General features: G+C 34.2%; 2 protein-coding genes across 2 annotated transcripts in view; one reads left to right on the top strand and one right to left on the bottom strand.

Moving 5' to 3' along the window:
• Positions 1 to 5,299, top strand: part of LOC112524485 (beta-glucosidase 44-like) — a 10,298-nt gene extending 4,999 nt beyond the window's left edge. The window contains exons 3-11 of the mRNA XM_025134323.1: positions 2,207 to 2,282; positions 2,361 to 2,432; positions 3,060 to 3,147; positions 3,709 to 3,961; positions 4,027 to 4,142; positions 4,240 to 4,457; positions 4,539 to 4,570; positions 4,647 to 4,749; positions 4,854 to 5,299. Coding sequence (XP_024990091.1) covers positions 2,207 to 2,282; positions 2,361 to 2,432; positions 3,060 to 3,147; positions 3,709 to 3,961; positions 4,027 to 4,142; positions 4,240 to 4,457; positions 4,539 to 4,570; positions 4,647 to 4,749; positions 4,854 to 5,131 — 1,236 coding nt within the window. The 3' untranslated portion in view covers positions 5,132 to 5,299. The remainder of the gene's footprint in view (positions 1 to 2,206; positions 2,283 to 2,360; positions 2,433 to 3,059; positions 3,148 to 3,708; positions 3,962 to 4,026; positions 4,143 to 4,239; positions 4,458 to 4,538; positions 4,571 to 4,646; positions 4,750 to 4,853) is intronic.
• Positions 5,300 to 5,628: 329 nt separating this feature from the next.
• LOC112524877 (exonuclease 1) lies at positions 5,629 to 11,047 on the bottom strand. The gene is made up of 12 exons (XM_025134822.1): positions 10,970 to 11,047; positions 10,820 to 10,856; positions 10,202 to 10,376; positions 10,027 to 10,105; positions 8,010 to 8,054; positions 7,582 to 7,731; positions 7,347 to 7,461; positions 7,116 to 7,216; positions 6,686 to 6,783; positions 6,506 to 6,598; positions 6,186 to 6,415; positions 5,629 to 6,101 (listed from the first exon to the last, which is right to left on the bottom strand). The coding sequence occupies exons 1-12, from the start codon at positions 11,045 to 11,047 to the stop codon at positions 5,629 to 5,631; spliced, it is 1,674 nt and encodes a 557-aa protein (XP_024990590.1).
• Between the last annotated feature and the right edge of the window lie 3,679 nt (positions 11,048 to 14,726).

Raw genomic sequence — 14,726 nt, 5'->3', positions numbered from 1 at the left:
TTATATTATTAAACCAAATATAAATTACTTCGTTATTGTACATAAATTAAATTATAAAAAAATTGAATTAAAAAATTACACAAAAAAATAAGGAATTTCAAATAGTTAATTTGATACTAATATTGATATATTTTTGTCAAATTTTTATGATATCTTCAAACATATATTTTATTCAAAAATAAAAACAGTATTGCTTTCTTAAAATCACATAAAGTCATATTATAACATCGACTGAAATAAAGAATAAAATAAAATATTGAAATCACGATGTATCTCACTGCATTGCACGAATACGCTTCTAGTTTAAAAAAAACAAACACGTCCTATACTTGTCACTCACTTATCGTATTTATATTTTTATTCGTAAATGACCATAAAAATCGTCTAATTCTTTTTAGTATTTTAATAATATTATATTTCAATATATATATATATATATATATATATATATATAATAACTAATTTAACAGTAAACTAAAAATTTGATACTTGTGGTTTTCATTCGCCTCTTTCTCTAACAGTTGTTTAAAAAATCCATTAAATTATAGATATTTTCATTTTTTTTATCAATTTTGTGTCTTTTACCTAATAGAAATTGATTTTACAATTTTGGTTTATAAGATTTTTGATTGAATAAAAGACAAGAATCGATAAAAAAGACCAAAATATCCCCTTATTTAATAAAACTTTTTAATAGTTATTAGAGTAGAGACCAATATTTAAACTTATAAAAATAAAAAATGTTATTTTTACAAATTATAGGAACCAAATTTGTATTTTTAGTCTTGATTTAATTTATGAAATGGAAAAGTTTGAGCATTTATAAAAAGGGGTTGATATCCCCACCCCCTTACGTCACTTATACACCCTCTCCCTCTCACATTCAACCCTTCCTCACATTCAATCAATTTGTTTAATATTATAATTTTTAAATTACACTTTATACCCTTGTAATTATTTAATTAATTTATTTTACACCTTTTACTTTTAAGTTTTTCATTTTGCACCTTTATTAAATTAACATACATAATCATATATCAACTACAACATGTTTAAAAAATATATTTTTATTTTAACAAGTGAATTAATATATGTAGTTATAATATAGATAAAAAACCTGGAGGATATAATAGGAAAGTATTTAAAAAGTTAAAAGGTTAAAACTAAAAATATTAAAAGGTTAAAATTGAAAAATAAAATAAATAAATTTTAATTATTTTATTATTTCATATAAGTGGGGGTATAAAAAGAGTAGGGTGAAAGAAGTAGCAGGGGGTGGGGTTAGAATACCCCTATAAAAATGGTCCAAATTTGCCAACCCGTGAGCATGTGACAGTCGCATTGGCCACCGAGTCGTGGGGAGAGGGACCCACTTACTTTTGTTTTGTCTTCATGTTTGGCTGGCATCGCATCTCCGATTATTATTAAAAAAAACATCCATTAAAGTGACATAAAATGGGAAAAATTAATTAAAATAACAATTTTTAATAATGGATTTTACTTTTTTTTTTAAATTTATAAAAATAGTCATAGATCCTTCATTTGCAAGGGTATCAAAGTGTAAAAATTAAGTTTTTGAACCAGAATTATAATTACAGCGACCAAATATGTAAATTAGTTGATAGGTTTGCAAAAATATGTCCGCAATTGAAGATGTGTTTTTCCATGTTTACATATTTGGTTTCTGTAATTGCGGACCTGGTTTAGAAACTTCATTTTTTTCCTTACATTTTGACCGTTCCACAAATTACAGATTTGTCAATTACAGACCTATAGCTATTTTATAATTTTAAAAAAGAAACGACTAAAATAAAAGCATCTGATCAAAAGAGCTATTTTAATTAATTTCTTTGCAAACCCTGATTTATCTTTAACAATCAACAATACATTTTCAATAACGAACAAAATATCTTTAAGAATATATTTTTACATGAAAATTGTTAATAAAAAATATATAAAATAAATAGTATTTTGTTGAACTCTATTGAAGTAATAATGTAAAAATGGTAAATCCATGCGTGAAAGAGTGTTGTTATATGCATATTTATTTATATTAAGATTAGATTAAATCATTTATTAAAACGTAAAAAGTAATTAATGGTATTTGATGTATGTGATGAGAAAATTAGTACGTAATGATGTACTTAACAATATAGCAGGGTGCAATTAGCTCGTTTTTGGTAATCATATTTTATACTAATTGCAGGAAGATATTAATCTGATGGCAAACCTCAACTTCGATGCGTATCGCTTCTCCATTTCATGGTCTCGAATATTTCCAAGTAATTATCGATCCATCTACGCCATCTTCATACGCTACAAAAATCTGTTGTGATAATCGCTTGTTTGCTATTGTGTAGAGGGAACAGGAAAGGTGAACCCGAAAGGAGTTGCTTACTATAACCGTTTAATTGACTACATGCTTGAGAAAGGTACTTTTTTCGTTTTAAACGAAACACATCAAATAATACTTTTGAGTTAAAACGTAGGTCGTATTTTTGTGGAGAGCATAATGGTTGCATAACTATCGTTCGTATGAGTTGGGTCCGATAAGAACAACTTTGTTTCGTGAAAATAAATAAAAGTATTGTTAATTATATTATGAAAAGTCTAAAAAAAACCAACAAACTTTCTCATTTGGAATGGTTGGTCCATAAACTATTATTTTGAATGAAAAAACTATTAAATTTTCTCATTTTAAATGATTAAGTCCCTGAAGTATATTTTGTAAATGAAAAAACCATTGAACTTTCACATTTTGAATGATTAAGACCCTGAATTGTTTTTTTAGAAAATTAATAAACTATAGAACTTTTACTAGTCGGTTAACATAACTTTTTGTGGGTTAAAAAGATGTAGGTAACCTATTTGTAAAAGTGCGATGATTTATTTGCTAAAAAAATGTTTAAAAATTTAATCAATTAAAATGAGAAAGTTTAATAATGTTTTCATTTAAAAAAAATAGTTCAGAGACTTAATTATTTAAAATAAGAAAGTTTAATAAAAAAAAAAAATTAAGATTATAGCTTCAGTGTTGTTTATATTATGTATTGTTGCAGGTATTACCCCATATGCCAATCTCAATCACTATGACCTTCCACTGGTCCTTGAAGAAAAGTATCTGGGATGGTTGGGCCATCAAGTTGTGTATGTACCACTCAAAAACACTAAAATATGTGCTTCTTTTTATGTCGGTTATATGGGTTGGGTTCCGGTGAGATAAGAAGAGATCTTTAACTTTAGGATCAAAAATCCTAATTGAATATCAACATTGATGATGTGCTCTGAGATGCACCAGGTCAATTACCTTCTAAAACGCAATTCATGGATGATTAAAAGTGATTAACGGTTCAGATCTCTTCTTATATTTCTTATTATAACTTCTTTTCTCTCCGCTTTGATTATATCACGTATAAAAACGGCCTTAGAATAAAGATTTGCATATGTATTGCCATATTTAGGACCTACTTTATGTGTGGGATAAAATGATGATTTTTGCGGTAAAATATTCATTTACATCATGCAGACCGTTTGTTCAACAAAGAAAACAGACATCAATTTATGATCTAAACTCCGTATAGATATACAGAAAATCTAATTCATACAAGTTTAATGGAAAACAAAACAAAGAAAGTTGAGTTTGGATTTATACAAAGCCGACAACTCGATCATGGATCTAACATGGTTTTTATGCAAAACATCTATCAGGAAAGATTTCGCTGATTACGCAGACTTCTGTTTCAAGACATTCGGGGACAGGGTGAAGAATTGGATGACGTTTAATGAGCCTAGAGTGGTGGCTGCCCTTGGATACGACAATGGGTTTTTCGCTCCAGGACGGTGCTCCAAGGCATACGGAAATTGCACAGCTGGGAATTCTGCAACGGAACCATACATTGTCGCCCACAATTTGATCTTAAGTCATGCCGCTGCTGTTCAAAGATACCGACAAAAGTATCAAGTGAGATGAAATCATTCTTTCAAGTCATAATGTTTTTAAATTTAACTCGTGTTGAGATGATACAGGAAACACAGAATGGACGTATCGGGATCTTGTTGGACTTTGTTTGGTATGAACCTCTCACACGATCAAAAGCCGACAATGATGCTGCTCAAAGAGCAAGAGACTTTCATCTTGGATGGTAATTCAGCTACACTTTGAACTCCTTTCTACTTGAATACATGTTGAAGAGTAATCTGATAGCCTCAAAGCTAAGTTTGTGATCTTTCTCTGTATAGGTTCTTGCATCCTCTTGTATATGGTGAATATCCCAAGACAATGCAAAACATTGTGAAGGATCGTCTACCCAAATTCACGAACCAAGAGGTGAAAATGGTGAAGGGATCTTTCGATTATGTTGGGATAAACCAATATACTACTTATTACATGTATGATCCACATCAAAAGCCACCAAAACACCTGGGCTACCAGATGGACTGGAATGCAGGATTTGCTTGTAAGATACATGACTAGTTTTTTAAACACTCACAATTTACAAATAGCATAAATAGTTATGGGTTTCTTACCTTTTCTGCAGTTGCGCGTAAAGGCGTACCAATTGGTCCACGGGTAAGCAAGCTTTCCTTTTTGGTATAGAAACTAAAACATGCAGAGAAAGAGACAGTGTGATATACTTTGAATGCAGGCATATTCATACTGGCTGTACAATGTACCATGGGGTCTACACAAAGCCCTCACTTATGTTAAACAACATTATGGGAACCCGACTGTTATTCTGGCTGAAAACGGTATGTGTAACGATAGAAAATCAGCTAAAAGCTCTACATGAGTCGGTTGTACAATGTTAGTCCAACAAACAGCTAACTTGTAGTTGTTAATTTGCATGTTATAGGCATGGATGATCCAGGTAATATAACCCTTGCTAATGGTTTAGTTGATCACACAAGGATCAATTACTACAAGGGTTATTTGGCTGCATTGAAACAAACAGTTGATGAAGGAGCAAATGTGATAGGCTACTTTGCATGGTCACTGCTCGACAATTTTGAGTGGAGATTAGGGTACACTTCAAGATTTGGCATCGTTTACGTTGATTTCAAGACTCTCAAGAGATACCCCAAGATGTCTGCCTATTGGTTCAAGAAAATACTAGGCCCAAATAAGCATTAGTCTTATCTAAGTTTAGTTAACGCATCAGCAACGATGAAATAAATTGGCAACAATATATAAGTTGTACTAAATGGCTGCAAATTCGAAAGTTTCGCTCAATATAAGTACTTATCTACGCACTTTGTTTGTAACATGACATAAGGCAAAGGGATTTCGGGTTTAAAGCCATTCTACTTTTCTTCTGTTTTAGTAAATCCATAGAATAGGTGCAAAAAGATGATGATACCTGAATCAATCATTCCTCAAGCATGGAAACACCAGTAGAGAGCACAGTCCTTAAAATCCATTGCAATCCTTCTTTGTCATAAACAAAACTTACCCTTGCTGTTTTGCATTTGTTCAACTCAGATTTCAATTTTAAGCTCAATCTTGGAAGCAAACCACAAAAGTTTGCTTCATCTTACAAGTAATCCCATCAACTGTTCTAGATTTGTTAATTAGCTTTCGCTTCTTTTAATCTTAATGACAAAAGGGAATCAATTACAAACAATTGCAATTTATACCCGAGAGAAAAAATTCAAGATGCTGTTTTTCTTGCTTTCAACTTTCTTTTTACTTGTCACCTTCTTTTTCTTGACAGGTTTAGATTCCACGCTTTTCTGTGAACTGGGAGTGATGCCTAATGTCTCCAAATCTTCAATCTCAGTCACCACTGACTGTTGTTCAGCAATGCTTCTTTGTGTTGCAGGACTGATACAAATTAGTTCTAATTCTTCAACTTCAGTTACCTCTGAAAGTTGTTCATTAACACAATCATCCTTCACTGCAACTGTTTCTTTCCTTCTTTTAAAAGGATTATTGTCAGGAACCTTTGATGATCTTTTGGCAGGAATTCCACCGACTTTACTCAGAATATTGTTCTTTAATGGAGATATCAACTTTTCAAGATTGGAGGGGTTACTTAAGCTTCTCCATTCTTCCAAATCAGCTTTATGCTTCGTTTTCTCGAAAGCAGGCTCCTGCTCCATCACTGTCAAAACCTCCATGACAATTATAAGTAACATAGTCAATCGGATGTCTATACTCATCATGCATAATTGAATTAGAAACTTACCTGTAATTCTTTTAGTTCCAGTTTTCTGTATTGACACAATGGTAAAGCAGCTAGTTGGGGTTGTTTCTTGTTTCAAGAGCCGGCTAGAAGGTTGGATGGCATTAGATGGTTTAATAAAAGCAGTAGGTTTTACTTGACCGTTGGAACTAGGAAATTCTTTAAACCCCTTCATGGTAGAAGGATCCAGTTGACCTTCGGCAATTGCAGTAGCTTGCGAGGAAGACATTTCACTGATCATAGTTAAAGTTGGCAAGCTAGTACAAATTTGCTAAAACTCAAATGGCTGAAATTGGTTAGCATTCAATAAATATAAAGGATACGGTCCAAGGAAATCAATCTCTTCACCTAAATAATGCACAAGCGTTTCCGGAAGAGGTGTCAAGTGTTTAAGCCTTTTTGATTCTGCATCATAGCTGCAAATGATATAAGACATGTAAGAAGGATAATATGAATATGATATAATAATTGGCCTGACATGTAGCAATGAAAAGGTTACACACATTCGGGCATGCTGAAAAACAGCAAATGCTTTATGGAAGGATTTGAAGTAGTCTTCGGGCATTTGATTTCCTTTTTCATGCTTCAAAGTGGATAGAACCTGAAAAAATTATCATGGTCACAAATATTTCTCATCATTATAATTGCTCTAACTTTCAAGATGGTACTAGAACTAGTCCACATAATAGGGAAATGTTGCAACACCATAAATCTATCTAGAACCAAATGCGTGGACAAGCTTTTATGGCAATGCTAGTTTATTGAGCCAGTTCAAAAATCTCGATTGCATCACTTTGGCTACTACAACTTGACTTACTTGCAAGCTCAGTGAAGATCAAAACTTAAGTTGCACAATTTAAATGAACCCATAACACTAAACTTGGTCCGATTTTATTTCAGTTATTTGCTTAAGGGAGTAAATCATATGCTTACACGATCTAAGTTCCGATACTTAGAAACCAAAGCATGAGCCTTTGCAATCCCTATTCCTGGCACTGATGAGAGGAAATCACATCCAGCTAGCACGCACATGCCTATACATTCACTGTCATCATTAGTTTGGCTTTCTCCATATGCAGAGAAATCTGAACATTTGTTGTGAAAGGAGAAAAGAAGATCGAGTGTGTATTGTTGCATCTTGAACTTGTAAGTGATAAGAATCACCTGTGAATAATTCTTTATCAAAATGTCGGAAGGAAGGTACAAGTCCAACAGAATCAAAAACTTTATCTATAACTATCTCTTCCCCATTGCCATAGCGGTCCATCTTGAAAACAACCTGATAACATCCAATACAGATCAACCCAAAACATGTTCAAAATTTCAAATGGAAGAGAATGGTCATCAGGAGAGCTGTAGACCTCCAATCTTTCTATACAAGTTCCATGGAGATTCTTACAGAGGAGCAACCATAGGCTAGTAGATCACTGTCCTCTGATATCACTGCAGCAATTCCACCTTTGTCTTCATCAAGGCTCGACAAATATGCTAACTGTGCATCCGCCTCATATGGAGCTACGACAAACTCAATATTCTCTGATCTCAGAATCTAGGAATGTAGAGGAAGATTAAACATAATATTTGTGTATGTAATAAAAAAATTAAGTGATAGAAATAGCAAATGTCCTAGAATATATTATAGACTCTTCATGAAATCAAAGCTGCAAGCCTGCAAGAAAATATGGGCAATTATCCAAGTAAAAAGCGAGGACTCAATATCACTCCCAATGGACCTATATATTATACATGCAGCTTTAAGATAAAGGTCTAGAGAGTTGGTTTAATACTTCCCTATCAACTTAACAGTTAGCATCATTACTTGGGTACCTGAATGAGTTGGTGTGCCATTGATGGTGTAATACTCACTGCCCTCTGCATCCAAAAGAGAATACATCAGATAACAGTATCTGCTGATTTGAATACTTTGCAATGCAATAGTTGGCTACTCTGGTGAATGTTTTTTTTATAAAAAATTTCAAGATATGAAAAATACGCAATCAGATACTAAATGATAAGACGTGGTGCAAACAACAAGAACAAGGAAAGAAAGAAAATAACTAAGCTAGAGAAAAAGCTGGTGTCCCAGACATCATGCCAAGAGAGCCTCTGATCTCAAGAATCAGACAACTAAATCGATAGAGTTAAGTCATTAAAGCATCAACGTCACTTAAGCATCGGATTAAGTTTTCAAAATCATAAAATGGACTCGTATTAAAAGACAAAAAGACTACATATAAGATTGTCTGTTCAACAATGATCATACATTGTCACCATTAGATGTCTCAAAAATTCAATCTTTGACAATGCTATTATATTCCAAGAGGGTCCAACTTATCAAATGTGCCTTTATCATGCCAAGAACAGTGCAAAAGCTTTTGTACAGAAATTATTGTGGCAAAACGTTCTGTTACTGATCACATCATATTGTTTTACTAAAAAGCCTCATTATAGGGGTAGATCATACCCTACAAGACCTCAAGGAATGAAACGAACCTTAAATTCTTTCTCAGCTATGGCAAATAATCATTTAAACCATAATCTAGCTAGACCAAATGGTTTCACACCTATGTGCAATAAATATCAAAACTTCTAGACTGCTTTCCTGCATATTACCTACCATAACTGGATATCCCTGATAATTTTCCAGCTTAGACATCTAGTCACAGGCTTCATCAAATTTTAGGTTGGGAATGATCAATGAGCCTTTAGGTTGGATCAATTAAACTGGCTAAAAAAGACCAAGATAAGATAATTGTTTGCTTTGGGGCTAATTACGGTGTTACTCCTCCCTTTGAGGATGAAATCTGTTCCACTTCTGGCTCGAATTTAATGGCTGCCGATGATAAGAATTTGGAAGACAGGGAACTTTTCTGAATGATGCTTGAAAATCTTCGATTAGTTGGGTTAAATTTCTTGTTCAAAGGATTGCATTTATCTTGTTGCTTCTACTCAGAAGTCAACTGTAAACATCTAACAAGTGGAGAGATTGTGGCTACAATACAAGACCAATCTTAAGTCCTGCACACTGGTGGGCTTAAAACCATTCAGGACTTCTCCCACTGAACTTTCTCTCAAGGGGATTTCTACAAAGCTAAAAACGCTTTGTGATCAACTGATTTAATTAGAAACACATCAATTCCCTTTTTTTCTGTTTTTTGGAGGAAAACAATTTGCAAACCAGCAGTATTGGGCATGCACAATTCTGAGGAAGGTGATTCATCCACCGTGAATGGTAGACTATTTGATGATTTTAAAAAATTCTCTTAAACTACCAAGATTCCAGTATGAATAATTGGTGCACCTGAACGAAACTGCCAACAACAGATTGTTCAAAAATTCAGGTTACTTTTATCTTAACAATAGAAAAACATAGGTCATATTCAAGATGAATGGCTCTTTTTTCCTTTCTCTTTTCTAGTGTTATTAGCATGCTAAGTTGCAAACCATACCAAGCTGCTAATTTCCCCCCACGGAATGCCACTTCAAATCTGCATATAACTTTTCCTTTAATCTCACTCAACAAAATGAAAAGAGGGAGTCCCAACAATATAGAAGAAGCCTTCATATTACTTCTCATAAGTCATAACCATGGTATCTGGCAGCTTTGGCCCAACAAATCCACCCAGCCAATAGGCATGGCCTTCAAAGAGAACGATAGCACCTAGAGGAAATCGAACATGACACAAGGTCCTAGGGACATATGACAAGAACATAAGCAGTGTACCAAATCAAATATATGCACCAGGTTACTGAGGCGATATAACCACTAAGTATTGCCAAATAATTGTAAGCCATAACAAAAATCAAGCATTACCACAGTAATCAGAGATCAATCTGATAGTACCTGAAAGATCTCTGCTGCAGCATTTATATTTCCCTCCTTGAGCTTTGCCATTGCTAAATCAAGGTTGCATTTCCTTTTACTGCGAAAAATCAAATTATAACAAGTAATGCTACTGTATCTCTAGCAATTTAAAAATGGGTATAATAGAAGTTTTAATGCAAAACATTTAACTCACCTATGTCTGTCTTGCTCCGTCTGGGCCTTGCAGGGGATGTTACCACCATCAAAAACTAGCACCGGATTAATGTTATGATGACGAAGCACATTGATTCGATGCATACAGTAGTTTAAGTACTGAAATTTTTTATCTCCTTCCATATTCAGACAAAGCTCCATACTGCATGAATATGCTGTTTATTTTCCAACAGAAAGGAAAAACAAGTTAGTTCTATCAAACACCCACAAACGTAACTATTAAGAATTGCTACTACCACCTTCCGTTCAAAAAAGAGCTGCATTTTGATACTGTGATTTCAAACCTAAATTGATACGGGTGTTTGGAATGTCCAGCAAATATTTTTCAAATTGTAATGCTTAAATATGTTAAATCAACACAGTTAAAATGTGAGTTCGAAGTCTATTCTGAACTTGCATGACCTTACTTCATCCATTGCCAAATTGCAACATTTAACTCCACAAGAAGAGTAAGAGATTCGACTGATTCTACAAATAATGTAAAAGATTACCTCTGGCAATTGATCAAATGACTAAAGCACCATAAATTAGAGGAAATTTATGGACGAACATCAGTACATTAATACTTTAAAGAAGACGCAGACCAACACACTTATACCTCCTTTGTGAAGCCATGAATAAGCATCGATACCCACCTGTAAACATCGAAATGTTAACACAATTAGCACAAGAAAAAAATTACCCCAAATCAATTTATTAACTAATGGTCCTGATGGATATACTGAAACATGAGTTCGAATCGACGTACACGTTTGCCTGCATATTTCTTGATGTGAATGGGCTCAACGTAGGGTTTCATGAATCTTAGAAGATCTTTGATACCCATTTGGGGAAATGTCGAAAGGAAAAGAAATGGCGGGAATCAGATGAAATACCAGGGAGCGATGGCCCCTTCCAATAAGATGGAACCACGGATAGGTTGTATGTAAGTGGGACCATGCTCTACCCTTTTTGTATGGCGATTGGAGCTTTTTACCGCGGGAGTATTTGTTCGAAATTATTTACTACGGATCAGTAAGGAAATTTTTATTCATTCCGGAGTAAATTACACTTTTGGTCCTTATAATTATCACTAGCATCAAATCTCGTCCTTACTTTAAAATAACTACATTTTTAGTGACCGGGATTCTCATTTTGTTACGATTTTGGTCTCTTTTGACTAACTTCCAATTAAAATAAACAGTTAACTCAATGAGATTTTCATCTTTCTATTATTTATTTAATTTTCAATCTAAAAATTAAATAAATGTATTTATTATAGTATGTATTTTTATTAAAAGTAAATTACATATCTCATCCCTGTGGTTGTATGAAAGTTTTGGACTGGATTCTCCAAACAAAATAATTACGTGTATACTAATCATGGTTTTACTTTTGTTATGGATTAAGTCTCTTACCTCCCTGGCAGACCACTCTTAAGAACCTCTCCTGCTGGCCATATCACCGTTTCATTTTGTCCTTCTGGCCACATTATTGTTTGATTTAATAAGTAAGGTACACAAACAACGTTCATGTTGTCGTTAGCAACAACACATTTGTCGCCTCCATGTTTTCGATGAACGATCTACAACAACAGCATCACAGCGTCCTTCTCCGTCACCACCATAGCACCACCATATCTCGACAGTAACCAGGTCGAGGTTAGGTGGATCTGTAGTTCCTAATGATTTAAGCTTCATCTAAATGGATATGATTTCTCATTTTAGGGTTTAATCTTCTGTTTTGTTCTTGGATTCATCAAACATCAATGTCTACAAAGCTAGGTGTTCTTTGGTGGTTTAAATCAACCCGTGTCTAATTATATAACTTCTTATTTCATTTATATCCTTATTTTTTTGGCTTTCACTTTGGTTGAGGTGGGAGATGAAGTTATTGCTTGTGAAGAAAACCAGTGGCTAGCCACATGTGACCGTCAATGGTTGGAGTTTGGTTAGAGTCTATCGAAGAAAAACTATGCAAAATGATGTTCGGAGTTCTTGGAGGTCGAGATCGCCGGATAGGGGAAATCGACGGTGGCAGATGTGGCTAGAGAAGCCGATGGTCATAGACGGTTGGTGTGGGTGCCTAATGACAGGGACGATGTGTATATATATGTATATATAGGAGTCCATTCAAGGGAAAATTGATTAGTTTGTGGTAACTGTGAGATCCAATCTCAACCACATATCAAGGGATAAATTAGGAAACTAACAATTTTGGTAATTTGGGTTAAAATTATAATTAGAGGGCATTCTAGGTATTTTTAAAAACTCCTATCTCCTCTCTTTGACCTTCGGCCTCCGGTGAACATTATTTCGGCCGGTACCAAGTAATCACAAAGATACACAATATGATACCATTGGTTATATCACTCTAATACCATTGTGATATCAACTATGATACCAACCCAAACCTTAAAAACAAACCATAATCAAATATATAATATAAATTTAAGAGATACGTACAGACAATCCACGTTGTGATACCAAAAATACATACAAGATGCACTGTGATACCGAATGTAGTACCAATTGGTTTACCACTGTGATACCATTCACACCAACTATATTACCATTGTGATACTAAACCTTAATACACTATATTACCACTATTTCAGTTTCACTTTCTGTTTCAGTTTCTTGAAATCGTTTCCTTGATCTGATTCCTATTCTGGAGCTCTAATTTCTGTTGATTTTGTGAAAATGAATATCCAGGAATGTATCATCAATCATCACAACACTTTGATTTGGAGCAGGACAATGCTATTTTGGGTTTTGGTGGTGAAGAACCAACTTCATGGCTTCCCGGCGAAGATCTCCGCTCTTCTTCACCTTTTCACCGCCGTAATCTTTTCGCTTTTTCCAGTTCCACCGCCATTACTGTTGCCGACAATGTCGACTGTCTTCTCTTCAATGACCTCGTCCAGATCGTTCCCTTAGTTCAATATTTGATTGTAAGTTGCCCTCTTTCACAAAGACACAAAGATACGCACACACACATCTCTGTTTATGGAGATTAAGCGGTCAAGGCCGTCGATGGAGTCGCTGTCGTTAGGTTTGGCAATGATGAGGGTGGTTTTCCGATTGGGTTTGAATCGGATCTGGTAGGAAGATAGAGAGATAAAGGAATTCGGGTTTTGGAGAGTGAGATAGAGAAAGAGAGAGACAACTTAAATGCAACATTAGAATTCTAAACTAATTAAAGTAACTTGAATATGCAGTACAATTTACTAATTTACCCTTTTTTATTTTAAGAAATCATATTAATTATCTTGAATGATTGGTCCATGTTGAATCTCACAGTTACCACAAACTAAATTGTTCTCATTTGATTAGGCCCCTATATATATAACATATGTATAATATTATGTAATATTAAATACAATTTTAAAAAAGAATCTAAAGAAAACTGTAAAAAGATGATATTACCCTTGACTTAATAGAACACTTGTTACTGGAGTTAAGACCGGGACCAAATCCATAATAAAAGTGAAACCATGGTGACTATGCATGCAATTATTTTGTTTAGGGGACCCAATCCGAAGTTTTCAATAACTAGGAACGAAATTTGTAATTTACTCTAATATTAATATATAGTATTGATATATATACACATATCCCAACAATATATATCACTGTTTTCACATTGACTCCCCACACCCCTCCCCCTTTCTTGACACTCTCTCTCCAACCAAAAATTCCTAACATAACTACCTTGCCCACTAGCGGAGCCAACTTTGGCCTAGGGGATTCCTAGGCATACCCTCACTTACACAACCACAAATACATATATAACTATATCCCATCAATCTATAATAACTATTTTAGAAAAAAAAATGGGTTTCAGATATCCTTGTGTTGCATATTGAGATCTTCCACATGTAGAGACTCACACACTCTAAAAGTGATTGGTGATCTTGGACATAAAAAGTTGAAACAAGAGGATCACCCTATTCGAAAGTCCTGGCTCAGCCCTTGACCCTGCCCCCTCTTAGATTTGGTTCGAAGAATACCTCCATCAAAGATTTCCACATGGATTAAATATCTATCTCTATCGAAGAACAATTCATCACTGTAGCATTTATCTCTCGTATATATTGTCTCTCCTCGCCTTTATCGGTTGTCGATTTCAAACCATAAATCGTTTCATTGCAGCCATATCTCCTTTGCCCAAGCAATAAAACCCTGATTATGAAAGTTGCTCCAGACTATTACCACAAGCTTCTGTCGGTTTTCGACAAATTTCCAATACCCCTATAATGAAACGAAGAGTAGAAGAACCACCGTTGTTCTTGGTTCTCGAATGCTTAGGGTTTCTGAATCCGGGTTCTTGACGATGATAAAGGTTTCTGAATTTGGGTTTGATTTTGGGGCTTTTTTTTGAATCTAGGTTCTTGACGATGATAAGAGATTTGACTTTTTTTATTTTATGTTTGTTTTTGGGTTAGGGTTGCATCATGTTTATTTTTAGTTTTGTGGAAAATCAAAAAAACTCTTCTATTACCCATGCGCTGACCTATGAACCTG

This window comes from Cynara cardunculus (genome assembly GCF_001531365.2).
Source record: "Cynara cardunculus var. scolymus isolate 2C chromosome LG 13, CcrdV1, whole genome shotgun sequence".
NCBI classification, from domain to species: domain Eukaryota; kingdom Viridiplantae; phylum Streptophyta; class Magnoliopsida; order Asterales; family Asteraceae; genus Cynara; species Cynara cardunculus.
This window is presented reverse-complemented; position numbering and strand designations above follow the sequence as displayed.